This window comes from Chelmon rostratus, chromosome 5 (genome assembly GCF_017976325.1).
Source record: "Chelmon rostratus isolate fCheRos1 chromosome 5, fCheRos1.pri, whole genome shotgun sequence".
Taxonomy (NCBI): domain Eukaryota; kingdom Metazoa; phylum Chordata; class Actinopteri; order Chaetodontiformes; family Chaetodontidae; genus Chelmon; species Chelmon rostratus.
The window spans coordinates 4,547,427-4,570,242 of NC_055662.1; the positions used below are offsets into that span (position 1 = coordinate 4,547,427).

The 22,816-nt window shown below is 41.6% G+C and overlaps 2 protein-coding genes across 6 annotated transcripts in view; both read left to right on the forward strand.

Annotated features, from left to right (window-relative positions):
• arvcfb (ARVCF delta catenin family member b) overlaps nucleotides 1–8,936 on the forward strand; it is a 105,173-nt gene extending 96,237 nt beyond the window's left edge. For 3 of the 5 annotated variants that reach the window (XM_041936507.1, XM_041936509.1, XM_041936508.1), the window contains 3 exons: nucleotides 920–1,011; nucleotides 3,640–3,752; nucleotides 6,777–8,936. In XM_041936507.1, the coding sequence (XP_041792441.1) occupies nucleotides 920–1,011; nucleotides 3,640–3,741 (194 nt within the window). In that variant the 3' untranslated portion in view covers nucleotides 3,742–3,752; nucleotides 6,777–8,936. The remainder of the gene's footprint in view (nucleotides 1–919; nucleotides 1,012–3,639; nucleotides 3,753–6,776) is intronic. The other 2 variants (XM_041936510.1, XM_041936511.1) reach the window with 1 other exon arrangement.
• Nucleotides 8,937–11,558: 2,622 nt separating this feature from the next.
• txnrd2.2 (thioredoxin reductase 2, tandem duplicate 2) overlaps nucleotides 11,559–22,816 on the forward strand; it is a 22,021-nt gene continuing 10,763 nt past the window's right edge. The window contains exons 1-11 of the mRNA XM_041936267.1: nucleotides 11,559–11,634; nucleotides 12,494–12,559; nucleotides 12,664–12,720; nucleotides 12,833–12,977; nucleotides 13,440–13,514; nucleotides 15,157–15,235; nucleotides 15,787–15,849; nucleotides 16,145–16,215; nucleotides 19,961–19,980; nucleotides 20,269–20,360; nucleotides 20,456–20,630. Of these exons, the coding sequence (XP_041792201.1) occupies nucleotides 11,559–11,634; nucleotides 12,494–12,559; nucleotides 12,664–12,720; nucleotides 12,833–12,977; nucleotides 13,440–13,514; nucleotides 15,157–15,235; nucleotides 15,787–15,849; nucleotides 16,145–16,215; nucleotides 19,961–19,980; nucleotides 20,269–20,360; nucleotides 20,456–20,630 (919 nt within the window). The remainder of the gene's footprint in view (nucleotides 11,635–12,493; nucleotides 12,560–12,663; nucleotides 12,721–12,832; nucleotides 12,978–13,439; nucleotides 13,515–15,156; nucleotides 15,236–15,786; nucleotides 15,850–16,144; nucleotides 16,216–19,960; nucleotides 19,981–20,268; nucleotides 20,361–20,455; nucleotides 20,631–22,816) is intronic.

Consider the following 22,816-nt stretch of genomic DNA (forward strand, 5'->3'; position numbering starts at 1 on the left):
AGCATAAATCCCACGATGATACAACTATTTACATAGTACAACCCTGATTCCAAATAAGGTGGGATGCTGTGTAATAAAAACAGACTGCCATCATTTCCGAACGATCCTACCAACAAAGCTTTCACAAAGTGTTCCTGAGTCCATGTAGTAACATCCTTTATCCAATCATGTGTTCACAAAGTGTTGAACCTCGCTCCATCCTTGCTTGTGAACCACTGAGTCTTTCCAGGATGCTCCTTTCATACCCAATCATGATACTATCACCTGTTACCAATCAACCTGTTTACCTGTGGAATGATCCAAACAGGTGTTGTTGCTCCTGTCCCAGCTTGTTTGAAACGTGTTGCTGCATCAAATTCAGAATAAGCAGATATTTACAAGCCACTTGTGCATCATAAACAATAAATGCGAATGCAGTCTAAAGCAGACATTTGGCGTAGCTGTGTGACATACAATAAACAGCTCACAAACCAATCACACTGTTTTACAATGCCAATATTAGCACCACATCAAAGATCAGACAGTACAGTCTATGCCGCAATAATCTCATCATCATCAAGGAATGTTGTGAACTTCTAAGAAATCTCTGCAGATCTTTTCTTGTAATTTTCATGGTCACATGCAATATGTGTCACTCTGAGCAGTTTGGGTCAGGTAGGGCTGACTCCTTACTCTGAGAGACTTGATAAATACTGGCCCTGAGCTGGAATATGTGTGGGTGCATTTTTACTGTATTGGTAAATAATATATGCACATGCTAACAATGTGCTTCTTAGTCTCCTCCTCCGTGTCCAGCAAGTGTTCCAGAGCAGTCTGTCACTCCACACAGGTTAAGACAACACTATAAATGATCTGTCATCCCTTTATTTAATCGAGGATGGAGAGGAATGAACTGACCGCTGTTCTCTGACCTCATTAGATGGTTACTCCACCATTGACCAGAGGGACAAGGACTGCAAATACAAGACAGGCGACGGCTCAGTGGACCTGACAGAACGGGAGCCATTAAAGGTACAGGCAGACCTCCTCTGGTCTCCGGGGGGATCAGGGGATAGAGGATGAAATAATGATGTCTCACTGAAATGTTATCACATGTCCTCTCCCTCTGTGTCTCTCTCTGTGTGTTCTGTGGTGGTCCTCATTAGAAGCTCTTAATCTTATCGATTCTAGAGGCTTGAAGTTGTCATTCTCTGTTAATGTTGCCCGCCACAGCTCAGCGCTGTGGACAGCCTCAGATCTGCGAGCCACCAGTTAATTGAGTGTAAGCTTTTGGTGTCTGTAAAGTAATTAATCAGGGACTGATTAAAAGAGCCGCCAACAAGCACTCCTCGTGGAGACAACCCTTGCCTTGGCAATGAACAGACTGTTGCATTATCAAGTGGACACCTGCTGATTATACAGCCGTTTCACACTGCAGCCAAAGTTTGTTTGTTACTGAGCTGATTGGCAATCCAGCCTCAAAGAGGAGTCACAGGATAATGGCCTCAGAGGATGTCTGACATGTGTCAGGTGACTCTCAAGTTCTTTTTGTAGGTTTTTTTTTTTCTTCTTTAATCTACTTCAGCGCTAGATGAATAGGATTTACCCTGTGGGATTGTAAAATGAATGCAATTAAAAGTGCATTAAAGTCAGGTAGCGTGTTTGTCTTTATGTGTATGCTCATATAGTATATCTGCCTCTCCATGCAGGTTAAAATTAATAACTTAGAAATCTCTCTGAGGCAATGTCAGGCTGGAAATCTGGAGCAGAGTTAATGGTCCATTTAATAATCGGCGGTGTGTGTGCAACCAGACATTAGTTTGCTGTTGGTAGGTGGTTATTCATGTTTTATTGAAATTTGGGGTATGATTTATGAATTTATTATAAATAGGGGTGTAACAATTTTTTTTCAAATTCATTCTGTGTGAACAGTTTACAGTGTACTGTTTAGTATTTAAACGTGAGCCCATGTTGGAACCATGTTCACTGTGGCTTCAGGTTACAGTTATGAGCGATGAGCTATAACACGGTACAACACGAGCACAACAGTAGCACAAGAGCCATGAAGTTACCTGACTCAGTAATGTCAGTTACAAAGCGATAGTTACCTGAAGTTTGCTCATGTTAGCTATTAGCTACCATAAGCTACTGGTCATACCAGACCAAGTAAGGATGTAACAGCCAAACCCCTGAGTTTACTGAGTTGAGCAGGGGTGGACTTTATTGCCTCCAAATTCAGCTTTTCATCAATAAGAGGAACACTGTATTATTTCCGTCTTTAAAAGTCACATAGTTTTGCTTTTAAGTTTAAATCCAGGTCTTTCTTTCTATCGTGGCTCTTCTATCAGTGTAGTGTAGCACATCTGAAAGAGGAAACTGAGAGACTGTAGCTTTAATATTCATGCCTATTCCTCCAACAGTAGCAGTTTATTTGTATCAGCAACAGGTGTGTTCAATAAACAGTCAAATCAACTGACATTTGAATTGATAATCAGAAAATAGATCTTACTCTTTCTTAACTACTTTTCTGTTTGCCTTTCTTTTTATGAAATGAAAGATGCTGCTGCAGTGATTTGTTTGGTTAAAAGGGGAACTTAACACCAGGCTGAAAAGCAATATTTCACTGCTCTCTTTTGTTGAAAGTTTGTTGCACCTGTGACCTTCGGCTTGTCAGAAATCAGCTGCTTTGCTGCTTTAACACTGACGACACCCTGGAGTACGCTCAAGTCAAGAAGTGAAACCACAAACACAGTTTCCTCCTGGTGTTAAGTTGCTCTTACAGTTTTTATTTTCGCTGATTTTTATTTTAACTTCTGTCTTTTCCTCATTGATATTACTGTATGTCAGCGTGGCTCTTTGTGTTGAGCAAATGAAATGTAATCAAAGGGTGCCCTCAGATTCACAGCTAAGAAGAAGGTGTATTTTTCAACTCTATTTTAAAAGCACTTCCTGTTCGCACACAGCTTCTGAATAGATAAAAATTTATTGTTGATATTATTATTACTAGACATGTTAGGGAGGTGATCACAGTTTTGCACAAGAGGATTTTGCACTTCAGAGCCTCCATTTGTAAAACCTCCAATGACAATTTTAAATTTTAATATCACATGATAGCTGATGTCTAATAGCTGTTCAGAGGCTTTTAGACCAAAATAAGTGCAAATTTGATCCAATTTAAAGATAAAATGAAGCCGCTAATATAGCAGCAAAGTACGGCAGCACAAAATAAGAGCTGCTGCCTGAAGCTTCAGTATTTCATTTTGGTTCATACATACTCCTCATGATGCTTAGGTTAACTACTAAACCTGTCCCTATTAGAGAAGGCAGACACACAGCAAACAGTCATGTTTGCCTTCAGAGTGTGCAGGCAGGGAACTGTCTCCTGCTGTCTGTACTTCCCGGAGGTGTTCTGCCTGCTTTGAATGCAGCTTGGCCGTTGAAACTGCTCTCTCCCTCTTTCATTTGCATGGTCTGGTTTGCTGTTTTGTAATCACTCTAACTTCTTTCCAAGCTTTCCTTAAGGCAGGGAACTAACTCTGGCTTCTCTGATCCCAGGTGCATGTGTGTGTGTGTGTGTGTGAGCGAGTGTTTTTGTGACATGTATTGACCTCTTCTTTTGTTTTGCTGTGTTTTTTTTAACCCCTCCTCCTGTGGCCACAGAATGACACAAATAGGAAACACTATATAAGGAGTAACAGGCCTGCGGTCAGTCTGGTGGACGCTTGTGATGTTAAGCCCCAGCCTGTTGACTCCTGGGTCTAAATGCATGCATGGTAGGTCTGAAAAATGAAAGCACAACAAAAATAACGTCCTTCACCTTTTGGGTTAGCTTGTATCCTTTTCATTCCCTGTTTGTTCAACGTTTCCGCCTGTGTTCCCTTCACCCTCACACTCTGTCATGTAGACCTGCTGTCATCCTGCACCCAGAGCAGTCAGCTGGAGGAGTCACCTTGTTCTTTTCATGGACACTTACATAATTCACCCGCTGCTCTGTTTTTAAAGTTTAAATATTGTAGATTTTGTGTTCTATTTAATTAATTCATGCATTGAATTGAATTCTTCACATTGGCAGAGGCTCATCTGTTGCACGCGCCTGTATGTGGAGATCGAGGGATCAGTGGTGCTCCAAAAAATGACAACTCTAATCTGACAAGAGAAAATCTCTAAAGTAAACTGACAGCTGTAACTAGGCACAGCACACCTGTCAAGCTGCTTAAGATTTTTACACATGTTGAAGCGCTTTGTATGCGGCAGCGGCAAGACTGATCCTCTGCATTTGAAGAGTTGTAGTGTGGTGTCTTTTTTCAAAACCACAAGCGCCAAAGTAAATAACCGAGCATTGCTTCCAGAGGCTGGGGCACATCATTAACTAATTAGTTTGTGGGATCGCAGTTTAAAAAGGCTCAGTTCATGACTTGCGCTGCAGCCCTGTCCTACTCTTCAGAGGACACACGTTGGTTAGTCCTCAACCTAAAAGCTTGAAGTGAAAACATACATTTTGAAAACACTAACAAGTGTGTAACTCAAGCAGTCGGATCAGGATTTCATTTTCTTTTGTCATATCACAACAAACTGCAATGCAAGACAAGCCTTTATTTTCCTACATGGATCATCAGCTTGCTAACTCAGCCTCAGTCTTTCAGCACAGGTTTTGCAAGTTTTAAAAAACGAGCGAGCTGCAACATTTTAACTGTCCCACTCAAGGTGAAGATCACGGCATTGTGACAAAGACCAACGTGACTTCACCTCTCTGTAATACACTTAGAATGTAGACAGTAGGCTTGTGTCTGTTTACAGTTCAGCACCACGTGTCTGATTGAAAGGTACGTCTAGCTAACGTGCTGCTTCCCCTGACAGTCTTTGCTGAAATTGGTGGCAAATGGCGAAGCAGAATCATTGTTCTGCACTTCAGAGGAATCCTCCAGGGATTCAGTTATCCCTTAATGAAACACAGTAGGGAGAAAGAGAAAGATATGCACACACATGCACACACACACACACACACACACACACACACACACACACACACACACACACACTCTGGGCAGGTCTCAAGTAGCTGATTTGAATATTTTGTTAGAATTTGTGGTGTAAATAATGACTAAGTGGCTTCTTATGTTGCAGCTGCAGCTAAATCCAACAAATATCTAATGCTGGCTTTCTGTTGAAACTGTTGTTTCTTCTCCATTAGAAATACCATGTTGTGAGAACATCCCCAGCATCCAAGAGCCGTTGAATTTCTTCTTTCTTTCCATTTTTTGTGTCATGCACCTTGGCTCTAAGGCAACAATCTGTTACACAAGTCACAAGGAAAGAAATCTAAATTAGTAATGTCCTGAAACCTGTACATATTTTATTTGCAGTGCATTAGCTACTGTTTTCCAGTGTTTTACTGCACTCCCAAACTGAGCCCCTGTTAATGTCTTACTACATGACTTTTGCAAAGCTGCAAGCTGATCTGGGTGAGCTTCAGTAGTTGTCATTACTCTATCAGCAGCATTTATCTCCTCCTGCCTCCTCCTCCTCACAGCTGTTGTCCTCTCCTGTGCCAGAGGCCTCTTGTCAGACCTCACTGTCTGCCTCATCTTCATCTTCTTATCTCAGTTGTCTTTGCCAGTGGCCATCCGCTCAATTCTTTCATCTCCATCCATTGCATTACCATAGAAAATGCATCACATGTTGACTCTTGAGAGATACTGTGGTATGATTTGTGGTATTCATTTAAATTTAGCTACTAAAAATGTTCTAGGTATTATTAGGGATTATCAGGTAAGTCAGTTTCACTTCATTTAGCAAGTATTTTCTGTCTCTTGCCTTCATTTGCCATCTGCAATGACATGATTGAAGCATTTGTTGACATTGATGTGATTTGTAAGATACCATGGTGATTGCAACTGATCGTTTTGCTGTGCAAAAGCACAACCGAAGAGTTTCATTCCATCGATGGCCAATGTGGGTCCTACCCTAAAAAAGAAAAAGTAATGGGAATGTTTACTGATGATTGATATTCTTCATTTTTCTTATTGTCAAAAAATCCCATGAAAAGACCAAAACCAACAATGAACTGATCCCACTGTATACTGAGAGAGAAGCACACCAATAGTGTGTGCAAATAGACGGCAAGAAATGCACTACTTAACACGCTATAAGAGACTTTGAGATATCTTGGGTGATAGTAACGTAGAGAGGTTACACATAACATCATCATCATCAGTGAACCCTCAGCGACTGTACCTGGATACAGAGGGTTAAGCTGTCTCTCCCACATTTAGTCTCTATAGTCTCGTCTCTCTAGCTGCAAACTGCTCCATGATGAGGAAGAAGAATGAGTTGAGTGAAGCTAAAATGCGCGATGAGGACCATCGAGCTGAGAGGAACTGCATCGTACGGAGATAATACTCTGGGTTTGTCACTACAAGTGACCCTTTTCACATTACACAGTCTTTTTTTTCATTGTTAATATGAAAACGTTGATTAGTGCGCCTTCACAGATTTACATCTGCAGTTGGAACGAACGGGCCTGGGGCTGTGTAGGATTGGAAGGAAATACTGAGAGACAGACAAACTCACGGTCATGGTCTTTTCAAGGAATTTGTAGACAGTGACAAAAACAGAATAATGAATGATGCCTCCTCATCTTTCAAACTGTATAGTATTGAAGTTATTTGTCATGATGGATGATGATGGTCATTTTTGACAGTGTCTGTGTAACATTTTGGACTGATACTCTTCATTTATTGTCTAATTTCAAACGTATGTGTGATTCCTCTAATGTTGTTCTCTCTTGTCCACGTCAGGCTTAAAGTAACGACAGTGCGACACCCCAGCTAGAGGAGGGTCTCTCATATCACCACTGCCATTTCACACGGAACTCATCTTTGGAGTTGGACTTTGTACAGAAAAGAGGATTTTAAAAAAAGTAATGATCACAACAGCAACTACCCAGCAGCAGCCAGCATTCTCATGCTTTTCAGAAAAAAATGAAAAAAAGAATAAAAAGTGACTACTCCGACTACATTCACATATCCACATTCCCACTGGACATCATGTGAATTTTACAGTGTTGACTCTTGTTGAGCTCTACCGGAGACAAGAAACTGACAGAGGCCGGTGCTGGTGGAGGAAATGGACGTATGCAGGGCGGACGGCGTGAGGTCGAGGAAGTGGAGGGAAAAAGAACGTGTGTTGGCAGGAAACCTGTCGGAGAAGAAACTGGAGATGGATGTTTTTTTCATTTCAGTTTTCACACCTGGAAGAAGTTCATGCCCTGATTTTGTGGGTTTTGGAGAATTTTTGCTTTCAGCTTGTTGTCAAGCTTTGGTATTTTGATGTGAACAGGTATGGACCGGTGTGTTTGAAGGTCACTGAATGTTTGTTTTCAGATTGGTGGGATGGACGCGAGAAAAGAAAAGTAAAAGGAGAGAAACCGAGCCTGAGAAGAGCTGTAGCATAGTGGATAAACACGTACTCCCAGCAGCCTGCTCTCATAGACTTACAATCCATTTGGTTCACTGTGTTTTTTCAAAAAAAAAAAAAAAAAAACTGAGATGCTTTGAAATCAAAAGTGGTTAACAGGTGATTTATAAAGTGAGGAGTCTGCAAGTTGCAGTCTGCAGGAAGGAAAGTGACATCAGATGGAAATCAAAGTTTCTGTTCACACTGCATCGTAAAAGTAAGCTAAAATGGAACCGAAACTCTCCGTTTCATTTCGGTCGACGTGTATGAGCCGAGCGGCGTGCCGACCCGCCGTCACAGAGCCGTGGTTACTGAGCGTAACCACTCAGGTTGTGTAGCGACGCAGTTCCACGAGTTTCCTGGCTGGTTGCTCTTTGTCAATGATGTTTATTAAAGAGGATATAAGGCATTTTGTTTATAAATGATTTGTGTTTTTGAAAAGAGAGGCAGAAGATTGTTCTCTTGTTGAAAGGCTAGATCTAAAAGCATTTTTATTTTTGTTGGGTTTTATATAAATGTATATTAGGGTCAAAAGGAAAAAAACGGAAAAATGAAGGAAAAAAACAACAAAAATTACAGACTTCTTAGTTGTATATTAATATCACATTGTTTGGAAAGCACATCTCATTTGATAAAGGCTCACCATGTTTGTAAACAAGAAATAACCACGTAACTTAAATGTGTGTCAGATATTGTCGAGTTACGCCGACGATCACCTATTTATATTTTGTATTTGTCGAAAAAAGAGTTACAGAAAAAAGTTTATCTGCAGTGTTCTTATAAAGGCGATGAATTCCACGTGGTCTGACAGCCCCTACATCTTTGACGTAGACACTCTGGGGGGGTCAGAGGTCAGACAGAGGTAAAGGGATAGACAAGAAGAGATGGCAGTGTTAATACAAGTCCCTTCATTTTTCTTCCCGATGCATTCAGACCAAGTTACCGCCAACCCTGAACCCTCCTTCACCGGTGCATCTTAAAGAGAAATATTCAGTCGTGAGCATGAAGAAAAACTGTACAGATGTTTATATTCTATTCTTTCCAAGTGCCAGTTTTTTTGTGGTGTCATTTGGATATTAACTAATTCATTCATGTGCAGGACGAAAGTACAGGTGGACGAGTGGATCTGGATGGAGGCAAAATAACAGAGTCGCATCACACTGTAAAAAACAGAGCATCACGTTTGGTCACATAGTATATATTTTTACAACGTTTTAGGGTGGGCAGTTGTGATGTAGAAAAGCAGAGGGATACAGAATCATGTTGCCATTTTTCTCTCACTTGGTGAGACTGCAGACAGAATCCAGTGATAACGTGCACTCATGCGTCATCAAGGCGAACGGCATGTGCCTGCATTGAAGTCTGATTTTTCTTTGTGACGTATGTGACTTTATAAAGCTTGCATATTTTACACAGTGTTTACAAAGATGTACGTTGTGGTAAAAATCAATAAACTACAAAAAAAAAAAAAAAAAAAAAACATACTGTATAAATTTTAATTTCAGAGGTTAAAAAAGTTATAACGATACCCAGCATCCCTTTCGTGTGTCCTCAGAAGTGTGTGCTTTCATTGGACGATACTGAACCCTCTCAACAAAGACCCACATGACTGTCTATTCCGGACTGCGCTTCGCAGTGCCACAACCAAAGGATCTGGAGTTGTATTTACAAGCATTCATAAAAGGGGTTTTTGGTTTTGTGGCTGTACAGCATGCATTCACAAAGTAAAGAGCCCGGCAACTGTGCTGTAAAACCAATGCAGGACGCCGACACACACGGAATCAAGCGAACCTACCTGTGTAGATATAACTGATTCAAGGCCGTCAAAATAAAGTAACTGTAACACTCAGTAGCAGATGTGTTTGTACCTATCATGTGCCTTAACCTTTTCCATGGTAGATAAAGATAAGTGTGTTTTATATAACTTTATTCCTCTCTATTCGACTGTCATCTCTCCATCCTGTCCGTTCACCTCTCCCCCTTTCTCCTCCTGTGTCACCCTCCCTCCCTTTTTCCTCCACTCAACTCACTCATTCATCCATCCTGCACCCCCCGCCCCACCCCAACCCCGAGTAGTTTAGACTGTTGGTGGGTTTCTGCCTTGTATTACGTTGTATTATAAACTTTTAAAAAGATAGTCATTCAAAAACTGGTTTTGATTTCCTAGAGGAGTAAAGTTGTTAATGCTTTCGTAGCGAACAGAAGCGATGCCACAGTGACAGAATGTATTATGTTAATTTTACTAATACCCAGAGGCAAATATTACGCTTGTTAAACATAACGGAAAAATACTGGTTTGTAGAGTATAAATTTGGTGTGTTTTCAATAAATCATGCCTGGAAAGAAGGTGTTGCTCGACTGCGTGTCTTATTTTTGATTATGTTATTAATTTCCAGTAAGACTCCGGCTCTAAAGTCATGATAACATGCCTTAGAGAGGCAACAATGCTCATTACAACCCACCCCAGAATTTTCAAAAGGTCATTTCACGTAAATTACAAAAATGGAAATTACTTAATCGTGGTGCACACACTGTAACTTTGACTGTAGATTATCCAGAGTAGTGGGGAGGACAGTGTTTCTCGGAAAAGATGTTGCTGTTTTTTTACATTTCATCTTTAAACGCTGTAACCACCACAAGTGAAATTCAAGTTCACCTCCATTGAATATCAGAACGGAAGCAGAAATCTCAGAGTTGTATCCCTGAAAACCTGTGCAAGGTCAACCAAAGCTTTCTGCATGGCTGTACACCAACTGAGACCGTACCTCTTTTTCAGATGAACAGACCATTTCAAGGATTCAATATGAAATTAAAGCTCATAATACAGGCAGCCGGTGTTGATGAGAACTATTTTTGCTTTTGGTTTGCAACACTGGAAACAATGTGGATGTAGGTCAAGTCATCTACTTAGACTATATGATGTTTATGTAAGAGTGGAGTGGTGTCAGTAAACCAGATGACCAGGGTTCAAGCCACAATGTTGAAAAGCATTAGCCTCGCCTGAATGGCCACTAAATTCCCTGCGGCTGGTGTCTGAATCTTTAGCAGCCTTATTTCAGTTGGTTGTTTTTCATGAGAGAAGGGGGTACAGCATCCACCAGAGAAATTTTTGTTCCCGTTCAGTTCTGGAAAATACCAGACTGTATGAATATTACAACAAGTGACAATAAGTGTGACATAAAAAAATATGAAAGGCAGCGGCGTTAAGAGTGAGAGTACATTTAGAAAAACGTCTTCTAAAAAGCCTCGTACTGTCTTGATAAAGTTCTTCGTGCCACAGAAAAGGATGACTGTTAACAGCATTTGTGGGTGTAAATGTAGTGTGAAACAAATCTAAACTTGGAGCCATTATGTTTGACCTTTGAAAGACAAAATAGTTCTTGCTGCTAACCACTCTGAATGGTAATATCAATAAACACTGTATCTCCTGTTCATGCACCATGCCTAGACCCTTTTAACGGCCGACATTTCCATGTGTCATAGCAGAAAAGATGGCTCAGTTCCATCAGGCGCTCCAGGAAGCCATTAGAGTAGACAGTGGCACACTTAGCATGGCCCTGGAACAAGAAGCCATCACTGATATTATCTGTTACACTGTTGTTTTTCCTGCTGTCACTTGCAAAGTGTTCATAGCATGTACAGAAAAGGATGTAGCAAAGCTAAATACGACAATCTTAATGCCTAGATCACCAAAATCACTGGTGCATTTAGTGAGCTGCTGCATCACTTTTATTGCTGATACTTCTGTGAGGTGGAATAGTGAAAAAACCAATTTGCTCATAAAATACTTTTCAACCATATTAGCCTATTTTTGTACATTTCCTTCATATTATTTGCACATAATATAGGGAAAATAGGATGTATGCCGTTATTACAAAAGTGACCATTTTCATCTAAGTTCTATTAACTGTACAATAGAACATGAATGAATAATTTGTACTAAATCTCAGGAATATCCATTTTAGTTATTACAAATAAAATGTTGATTTAAGATGAACAATATATTATTTATGGACACATTTATAGAATAACTTCAATTTTGATTCGACTGTGTGCGTCCCTTTTCCTTTCAGGCAATTTTGTAGCCACCACATCCCTGAGCAGGGTCCTTTCATAATAACAACATGGCTGCCTTCTGTAGGGGCAGACACCGGTGGAAAAGGACTAGCTGTTTGCATGTTTTGACAAGAAACCTGACAGGTAACATTATGCCATTCAGATATCTTGTGTAGATACGGAGAACAGAACGGGGCCAGGTTAATAGTTGGAGGTCTTTCCGTTGGCACACAGCTAACGAACAAACCAGCATCGCTGATGTGGCTCGGACCTGCTGATGATTGTTCATGACTGTGACTCACGTCCACTTGTGTCCTCAGCTCCTTTCTAGTAAAAATGACGCATCTTTTTTGGGCTGCTGCGATGTGCTTCTCGGCCATATTAACCAGTTAAACTCATTTGTCAGTGGTTGAACTTGTGTTACTTGGCAAGATACAGTTTTATAAAGTTGTGTTGCTGACTTGCTTTTCATGTTCGTCCTGTGTGGTTACGCGAACTAATAATAATTAAAATGAAATGTTGTTTTGATGTTTCTTGACGTACTTGTTACGCTTAAACGTACATGCCACGATCACTCGATAGTTTTCCACGCATCGTGGATACATACAGTAGGTAAACTTGGCTCATGATCCAGCAGACCAACAAAAAGCCCTTAGTTAAATTGTCTACTGTTGATGCCGCTTGCTGCAGCCGTCCATATCCTGAAGAAATGATGGGCACTGGCCATAATACGAAAACCTATTCTTCAGAGCTGAATCTAACAATTATTTTAATTGTCATTTAATATACCGATTATTTCCTTGATTAATCAATTAGTTGTTTGGCCTATAAAGTGTCAGAAAATTGGAGAGTGGGAGTTCAGTGTGCCAATTTGGAGAAAAGTTGATATAGGGTACAAAAGGCTTTATATGAGAAGTAAATGCAACACTAATAGTTTCATAACTGAGCTGTTTACATCAGTTCTGCCTTGTCTACTTTTCATCATTCAATAATGCTCACACAGGAAAGTATGACTACGACCTGGTGGTTATTGGTGGTGGATCCGGAGGCCTTGCATGTTCCAAAGAAGGTGAGATACGTTGGAGTGCCTGTTATTCCTTAATGTTTGGGCATATATCGTTTGCACAATGATTTCTATCTAATAATGCACTTACATTATATCCATGTTTACAGCGGCACAGCTGGGACAGAGAGTTGCTGTTTTAGATTATGTGGAGCCATCTGTTAAAGGTAAAACACATTTTTCTGAGCTTGTTGTACAAGTTCAGCACACAACAGCACCTGTGGTCTGAAGGTTTAAAGGCACCATCGTTAAAGCCTGTGGAAATGCTTTTCCAAACAGGTACCAAGTGGGGTCTTGGTGGGACATGTGTCAACGTTGGCTGCATTCCTAAGAAGCTCATGCACCAGGCTGCTCTGCTCGGCGCTGCCGTCAAAGACTCCAGGAAGTACGGCTGGCAGATCTCTGAGCCAGTCTGCCATGACTGGTAGGCTTTCCCTGTTTTTTTTTTTTTTTTTAAATCAGCTTAAGGGAAAAGTAAACAAATGTTTTAGTGGCTAAACACCACCACCTAGTGATGTGATTGCAGTAGGACACTAGTTGTGGTTGGAAAATGAATTCTTTAAAGGCAGCGGTATCAATGCTGCTCTTTATTTTATAGGTCTTAAACTCTGCTGTAAAATAAATGTCAAAAGAGAAGCCGCCTGAAAGATTTTATGGCCAAACCCAAAATTGTTTGTAATGTGAAAATTATATTAATCGATATAGTAATTAAAATAATTAGCTAAAATTACAGTTTGTCAAAATCTAATTTGAATATATGGTGTCTGGCAATATTATGCCTGTGAGCCAACACACCCAAATAACCGCTGGTGCACACAGGCACAGCATGAAGCATGAAGTCTGTGGTCGGGCGTGTTCATCGTGTTACCTCTGGTGTGTTCTCCAGGGCCACCATGGCAGAGGCTGTTCAAAACCACGTCAGGTCTCTGAACTGGGGTCACAGAGTTCAGCTGCAGGACAAGTAAGTGATACCAGCTGTGCTCGCTTTATTCAGTCTTATTTCTTTTTATGATAATGTTTCATATAGTAATTGATTTAAGGCGGTCATTGGGGAGCTGCTGCTCCTTCTGATTGTAGGGTTGGTTTAGTTATCCATTGCGTCCCATTACAGTCTAAATGTTTAAATCCTGCCAAGAATAAAAAAATGTCTGCTCTTGGTCTAATGATCTAATTTGGTGTCGATGAAATCTGCTTATCATGTCACACCTCTCCCTCACTATAGTATTAGCTGAAGTATTACATGAGGAAAGGTTGATGGAAACAGCAAAAACATCAAAAAAACCTTCTTCCATTTCACAAAAAAAGGTTTTTGCCTTTTTTGAAAGACTAAATACACTTAATTGCTACTGGTGCTCTTTTAATTGCTTCATGTTGAAATGGTGTACAAGTAGGTCTGTCTGCAGACACACAGTACTGCAGGACACACCCTCAAAACGATAACATCACAAAAACTACCGTACTCTTTGGGAAAAGATGGTTTTCCGACATGAAAACTGGCGTTTTCACTCATGAAAACAGAATGTCCATAAAATGATGGGATATTTATATTCAGGTCCATTGTTCTTCAACTTTTTCCTAATTTTTATGACTATTGCTCAAGGCTGAACATTTCTGTTGGTACACAGCTGAAGGATTGAGAGTCAGCGACCACATGTTGATTGAGTGGCTGGCTGGAGGGCAAACAGGTGTTAACCACTGTGTGAATGTGCCCAACATGTTTCCAGTCTAATGACATTGTTTCGTTGGACTCAGCACATTAGTAATGTGTCTAATGTGATTTAAATTCCTTTTAATTAACAATTAGCCTTGAGACGCTTTCAGAACAGCAACATTTTTAACCACAGTACAAAGGAGTCATTTCACACAAGTGTATTAATTAGAAATATGATAAAAGGAGCACAGATGTTAAATGAATGTCCCATTTTTAATCAGTAATAATTAAGTTAGATTTCTCTGCAAGCAATAAAGCTCTATTGGTGTGACGAGTACTGAACAGTTAGCACGAGCAAACTGAAATTAAATGTGATTAATATTAAATCTATCTTCCAACAATCAGTTACAATCCTTACACAGAAGGATATTTGTTAAAATATAAAAATATTATGTCCTCGCAGACATGACACTTGATGGAAACTTTGATTAAAAAACAAAACCAGACACTAATATGGTAGAAGTTAATGCCATATACAGTTTACGCAAATGTACATGGTATGATAGCTGTACATTTTCATACCACGGCATCCTGTGAAGCCACTTATTTCTGCAACCTATATCCATAAAGAAAACATTTACTTTACATACCGTGTCCTCCTGCTTGGGAAAAAATGAGAATTATAACACACACATGCAAAACATAACCGCTGACAAACATTACATGATATCTACTATCCAGCCTGGCCCAGCATCGGCTCTGTGCAACTAAATCTTGGTTTTGTTGGTATCTTTTGAGGTAACTTTGAGGTATTGAGTTATTTTCAAGTTATCTGAGAGTTACCTTGGGTTTTAGCATATTACAAAAGATAACATGTAGAGAGTGATGTGCACAAGTAGAGCAGCTTAATGCACCACCAGGAGCAACCAGCTGTTCATCGTGTGTCTTGCAGGAAGGTGAAGTATTTGAACATCAAAGGGAGCCTGGTGGATGAACATACTGTGAAAGGACTGACTAAAGCAGGGAAAGAGGTGGGCTGCTCATTCACAGTAAAACATTTATTACACGTTCAGTCAGTCCCAAACTGATCAGTGGGTTTCAATTATTCAGATTACAACCGAGAAGTGGTCGAAATACTTTGTAAAACATGTTTAAATGCTTATTTTTATGTAGCTGATGATAAATCCTACGTATGTTTGCATAAAGTTCCCTTGTTGAAATATTTCTAATCCCTAATCATAAATTCAGTTTTGCTCCCACTTAGTATTTTTACTATTAATTTATGTCTCTCATAAGTACAATACAATACACATTTGGATTTATATGCATTTTGAATGTTTTGTTTTGCTGCCGAATTATGAAATCGTAGTGCAAAATTTATATTCAACCAACCCCTGATTAATATGGACACATCTGTACCTACTGACCGCGCTGTTACTTGCTGCAGTGATTTCACAGTCTTTCCATCATCACCTTGATGCAGAATACTGCGGAGACCGCTTGCTTTCATTTGACATTTCCTTGTTTTTTGAAGGATACGAACAAAGGCTGTTACTTCACATTTCCCCCCTCTCTCATACAGACGGTCCTGACTGCCAAGAACATTGTGATCGCCACAGGGGGAAGACCCAAGTACCCCGCAAATGTAAGTAACATTGCCATCATCGTTCCCCCAAGACGGTTCGCTTTTGACCACATGCCAGCATGCGTTGTTTGGTTGATCTGGTTACCAGGCAGACAAACAAATGTGAAAGAGACACCCTACGGCACGAGAGCAGCCAAAACCACTGATGTAGAATGTGGTTTGAAGCCATTGCACGATGGTACACACACAACGATTGAAGGTTTCAGAGAGCAAACTGTTTGTTGTGTTTAGCATCACTGATAGATCTGTTGATAGTCGGTTGGATAGTTCTGTTCACAGCTTTAACTTGTTACAGATCCCCGGAGCAGTGGAGCACGGCATCACCAGTGACGACATCTTCTGGCTGAAAAAGTCACCTGGGAAAACGTGAGGATGCCCTCCGCCTGCCTACACACACACACACATACGTCCCTTCTATTAAATTATATTTTACATATGTATTTTTAACCAGTCAGTGCATTCTACATGTGAGTATTCTGTATGCTGTGATGATGGTCTGCATCCACTTTCTGCTATTCCACAATGCTGAAAGTAAAGAAGTTCTATTCGTTTTGGTAATGTACATCTTTTTACATGGAAACTGTCAAAATTAAAAACAAATATTTTGTTACAGCTTCAGTCCCAAAATGATAGTATCACCCTTCAATGCATGCATTTCAGTATGTGTAGTACAGCTGTCACCATCGTCTGTACAATCAGCTACGAGGGAACCTCTAACCCCTGCAGTATTAATGCCGTGCTCTAACTCACCGCTACCTTGCTCGCTGACACGACACGTCCCACTGTCACGCACTGTAATCATTCATCAGCGACATGCAGTTTGTTTTTCTCCCTTCCTGTCAGCCTGTCTTCGCCTCATGATTCAGATTAGCGGCGTGCATCCTGACCTTTACAGAACAAGCCCTTTAATCCAGCCATTTAGCCGCTGTCATCACCTGGTTAATTGGCCTTTCCCTGATGTTTCCTCTTGGCACAAGGCGCAGACGGTGACGAGTGGTTGTGATGTACCTGGGTTGCGGTTGTTGTTTGCTTCACGGTGACAGATCAACGGAAATAATGATTCCGATATTTAAGCAGCATATGTATCTCGGCTGTCTGCACCTGGGGCATTGAGTTTGTAATTGTTTTTAATTATATTCTCTTTCTTTGTTTTGGCTGATCATCAGTGCTTGTGTATTTTTTGCGCTGGGATGAGGAACCTAATTCCATCTCTTATTGAGCACTATTAGTTGTGCTGTGATGTTAATTCCAAAGTGTGTGGTATTCCAGTGTTGTATATGTATGGTGACATGTATGCTGTTCAGATTCTTGACCACTTGGTGGCAATACAAAATCATTTATAGTCAACAAATCAACATAAATGTGCTGTAACCCACAATTACCACTGTAACATTCACCCGTTCAAACAAAACACCTTTGTATGAATGCAGCAGAATTATCCACTCAGAGACACTTGAGCTCAGGAAGCCTTTTGATGTAAGAGTGTGATGGTGAGTGGAGTCCTCTACCTCCCTGCAGGCTGTCAGGGGGTTAGCATTAGCGTTAGCTTCCTCTATGAGGGTGCTAAACTACACACACTCTAGCCGGAGATGTTGTTGTGCTGCCCAGCTGTCAGCTGTGCAGGTGAAGTCCAAGAGGCTGCTTTTGCCGGCAGCGCTGGTGTGGGTGGGGGTCCAGGCGAGTGATGGGTGTCTAATTGGTCTTGGAGCACACACACACCTGAGTGACAGATTTAGCTCCAGGGGCCGAAGCCCAGAGCTGGCTGCCATCATCGTGCTATCAGGAGAAAGCACTGAGCACGTGCCAGCAGGACTTTGATGCCGGTCTAGGCAATGGCCAGAACTTGAATGAGTTGGAGCAGTAGGAGGGTGTGTGTTGTGGGTCTAATCCTGCGTTGTGTTGTACAGTGGACGAGGTCCACGCTTCCTGAGGAATAGCTTTCAGCAGTTTGTTGCAAAGCATCATAGACGACTCCAGCATAACTTCCCAGCATTTGCAGAGAAACAAAACATTGGCAGGGTCTCTTTTGCATACATGCAGTGTGCATCTGTGAAACACCATGAGCAGTGTAGCAGAATGTCCCACGGCAGCCCACATGGTCTCAACAATACACGGCATACAAGCAACACAGCAGCCCTGCCACAGCTAACTAGCAGATTAATGCATCAAAATAAATAGACTAAATGGAAATTCAGTAAAAATAACAACTCAGCATCACACTGAAAAACACTGAAAGTGAACAGAGAGAGGAACTTGAACCTTCCCAGGGAATAGTAAAGAATGAAAAGAGGGAGTAAAGTCTTTATGCCTCCTGCTGAAACACAGAACATTCTCCTGTATAGAAGAGCGTATGAATTACACATAAAAACACATGTTGTAATACACACGTAAGTATGTATTTCATTTATCACAGGTTACATTAGGAATAATACCACTTGCCTCTCAGAAGCACTTCTGAAAACTTAGAAATTCTGAACATTTTTTTGTTTTTATAGTAATTACAGTCTCTCATGCTCTAAATACCATTCAGAAACTTTTCTGCTCTAAAAACATGTACTAGAGTCATTGGAGGTCTGTTTTTCAGTGCAGAGACCTGAAGTATTCTATGGCTACTTGCATGCAACCTTAAATTTGTCTGCATCTTGTTTTTTATTGTTTTTATTAATTGGTGTATTTAAAGATTTCATAGTTAACAGGCTGCTGCAGACAGCTGTTAGCAAACCTCCTTGCTTCGGAGTTGTGGCCTCCTGTTGTTGCTCTCTTGAGCTCCCAACCACATGCTGCCACTTTGCTGTCAGGAGCCAAACTTCACTAGTTTTGTAGTTTTTGGTATGTTGCGTGGCTCCTTGATCACTTTGATACGACACATATGGACTGGAGAGACCTCCCTTTTCTCACTTTACAGTTTTGCCTGTGATATTTTCCTTAATCCAGCATTTGGCACTTTGTCTAAGACATGGATGAAAATCAAAGTGAGGAAGAGGAAATGCATTAGTGCTGCTATGTTTTTGTGCAGCTGCTAATGGCGCAGGACTGTATGCTGAGCTGACTTTTTTTTTTTTTCATTTTTCAGCAGGAATTATTGAGTTGGTTGGGTGTCTTTCCAAGTAATGCATAAAGGTCTCTATATTTTTGGGAATGTCTCCAGTAGCTGTCCTTCAGTTGCGCAGTTTTTCATTGGTGAGGCAGCTGGACAGGCTGTCCAGCCATTGATTACGAGTTGATGCTTCAAACTTTTTTTTTTATTGAAGAATAATAATATATTTTGATGGATGAACTTTTTCACTCATTGTCATTGCTTCTGTCTCATGCTGCAGGCCCCCTACATGTCACCATTGTTGAAAGGGTTCAGACTGGTCTGTACCATCATCTTTTAGTTGAAAAATGTAGCAGCTGTACAGACTCCAGACCAGTGTACAATGAGAAGGAAGAGGGGCTGGGGGAAAGGAGACAGTTTCTCAGTGATGAAAGTGTAGAATCAAGCTAAAGCTCTTTGCCTAATCTTCTTTAAGCCACTTCACAATACGTGCTAAGTGCAGCTGTGCATTGCACAGCCGTAGAGAAAATGGGCAGCGGGGCTTTTAGTGGTAAGTGTTAGCATGGACAAGTGGCAGGATGTGCCGCAGGCGGCCCGAGCTGTCAGGTGGAGCAGACCTGAGGGAGGGCGGTCTGGGTTGGAGCGGTAAAAACAAGGGCGAGAGGGGCCTCATGCATGCGGGTGACGGGCATCACTCAGCTGTCTGATGTGTGGACTTGAGCCCTGAACATGGCACACCCCATCTGCAGGGATTAACCTAAACACTGGCAATTAGCCCTCCTCAACGCCACTGATCTCAGGGCTGGATTACAAGTGTGATTCACCTGGACCACACACACACACAGCCTTTTCTATCCCTTGTTTTCTACATTTCCTTCACACCTTTTCGCCTCCCGCTGAGGTTATGAAGCTTTGTAATTCATCACCTCTCTAATTCTAGGACTCAAAGAAAACATTTTCAACTTTGGACTTGCTTTATTTTATTTGGCCAAAGTGTGCTGCAAAAATGATGAAATGTATTTTTGTTGTATTTTTAGTTGGTCTAAGCGCGTCTCTTTTCTGTGTGTTTTGCAGGCTTGTGGTTGGAGCCAGCTGTATCCTTTGTCTGACGGAGAACTTGTAGATGGAGCCACCGTGTGGAAACCCAAGTAGTGAAGTTATTAACTAAATAAAAAACAGCATTGGCATCAGACCAGTTTCAAAAGTATTTCTAATTAGCTCTTCGCACTTGTTTTAAACTCTTTGTGCTGAGTCTGCAGCACCACATTGAGACCCTTAAGATAAATTTTAAGTCTGAGATTCAGTCTTTATGTGTTATGACCACACATCAGGTGCAACTATACATGCAAAAGTACTGTAATCCTCAACCTGGTGTTGCTCAGATGTTGCTCTGGAGTGTGCAGGCTTCCTCACAGGCATTGGCTTGGATGCCACAGTGATGGTTCGCAGCATCGCCCTCCGGGGGTTTGATCAGGTATTGCTCCCTCACCTTCAGTCCGCGTATTCAGTACATCACGATGTTAATTTTTGTGATGTTTGAAGGTGGTTATTCTCTTTTGGTTTGTGCAGCAAATGGCAGGTCTAGTGACAGACTACATGGAGGCATACGGGACCAAGTTTGCATGGAAGGGTGTCCCAAAGAGAGTGGACAAACTCTCCACAGGAGCCCTGCAGGTGACCTGGACTGACACTCACACGGGCAACGAACACAAGGACACCTTCGACTCTGTGTTATGGGCAGTTGGTGAGTCTGTGTGGGGTCAGTTCACTTAAATTTAAAAGAAGCCTGAATTCATTTGAAAATGAAGAAAGGGATATTTAAGTAACATCCCTGCAGTGGTAGAGGCTCATTGTCTTGCTTATGAACAGACGGGCAGAGGAGATGCCAAGACTTTACTCTTGAGACTTGGACACAAGCCGACAAAAGTCACAAAAATGAGGCTTAAGACTTGATCTGGACTTGACTGCTGTGAGTCTTCACCTATTTTAAGACTTTAAAGCAAAATCATTTGAATGTCAGGTTTTGGCCTGATAAAATCCAGGACCACCAAATAACAAGTAAGACAGTGTCAGGTATTTCTTGCATAGCCTCGCACCTTAAATATAACCTTATTAATGTAGCTTAGAAAGGAAAATAGTCAAATCTGTGCTATTGTCTTGTTATTAAGACTTGCAACTGACGTGATATGCTTAAGACTTCTGGCTTGACTCGGACTCGTCTGGATTGTCTCAAGACTTGACTTGAATAGAGGCTTTAAAGACGCCTGAGCCTGAATTATGTAGTTGAGTACATTCCTTTCAATTATGAAGCTACAACAACAGTCTTTTTTTAAAAACTCCTGACTTACTGACTAAACCTACTTTGCAATGAAACGGCTATATTGATATTGAATGGGTGTGGTTCAAAGTACAGTCCAGTCCAGTAATGAACTCCTTAACCCCTGTTTTAAATTACATGGAACACACCGTCCATATAGTTTCCCATATATCTCCCTGAAATAAAACACGGGTATGACTGTTCTCCCTGCCACCAGCAGTCTCATTGTCATCCTCAATAGATTGCATTGTCAGCAGATAGCAGAAGAATCAAGGCTGAAAACAAAGTAATAAAGCCTGAGTGATGGGACTGGCCAGGGGAAGTGTTAATCACCCACCACGGCTCTCTGGCTCTGTGGTTAGAGAGGGCCAGGACGGGGCAGGATGCACATCGGCACAGGGTCACCGCGTTCCCCTCTTTGTTCTCCCTCTCCGAGCCTTCCTGCCCGTGCCAGCCCTGCGGAAACCAACCTCGCATCTGTCACTGCCATCCCTGCCCGCGGCCCTCTGCCTGCCATTACCGCCAGCCCTCCTCCTCCTCCTCCTCTTTCTCAGCCATTTCATTCAGTTCCATCTATTTCACTTCTCCTCTTCCACCAGCGCTGCGAGCAACAGTTGATGGAACGTCCGTCGAGTGCTTTTGGTTTATTTGTGTTGAGTGGTTTCGCAGGCAGGGCAGTGCATCTGTGAAGCTGACTACCAGGCTTTTTCCAGTGCCCACTTCACCAGACTTGTGGCTTTGTGTGAGTGCTGTGGGGGGGCGAGAGGGTCCTGTCTGGCTCTGTGCGTGTGACAGCGACAAGGATGTGCGTGACCCTGCAGCTGAGATGACGTATGTCCTTCCCTCCTGTGGCTCAATTCCCACATCGTCTCAGTGTGAGACTGCTGGTGAGAATGACATTTGCATTGAGTGCGTGTATCAGTAGGTATACTGACACGTGTGAGCCGCTGCAGCCCTTATGTTTCCTATATTCATTAGAGCCAAACCAAAGCACTTGACATCGTGGAACCAGGCATAACAAGACATTTAAATTCTTTTCAATTCCAATCCACCAAACTATGAAGTATTTAATCCTGTTTTGAGCTTCTTTCATCACACTTTACATTAAATGCAGCAAATTATTTGTTAGTTTTGTGATTAGTTAGTCCAACAGCACCTAATCACCACAACTTTAAGTTCCTTCGTCTTATATCAAAACAGTCATATCGAAAGAGTTTCCTGAAAATTGTCGTAACACCAGCAGCAGTATCCTTGTGTTCGTACTATGAGCTATGCAGGACCCAGCTATATATCCATGACAGCTTTTGTTCCCATGCAAGTTAGTGAGAACCAGTAAGAACGTGGCCTCTGCTCTTTGATGTGAGCATGCAGGAGTTATGAGTACAAGGCCACTTCCTTTTACTGTGACCTTACACTAGGGGCCAGGCTGGGTCCCAGGCCTCTGTGGAGTTATTAAAGGCCAAAGGGGACCGGGGGACAGTATCACCACTGTCCCCCACATCCTCCACCACGGCCCGGCCTCCCTCCACCTTTCCCCTGCTCCTTCCTGGCCTCATGGCCGCTCCCCTGTCCAGGTGTGCCCGCAGAAACACACCAGGAAACAGAACATATCC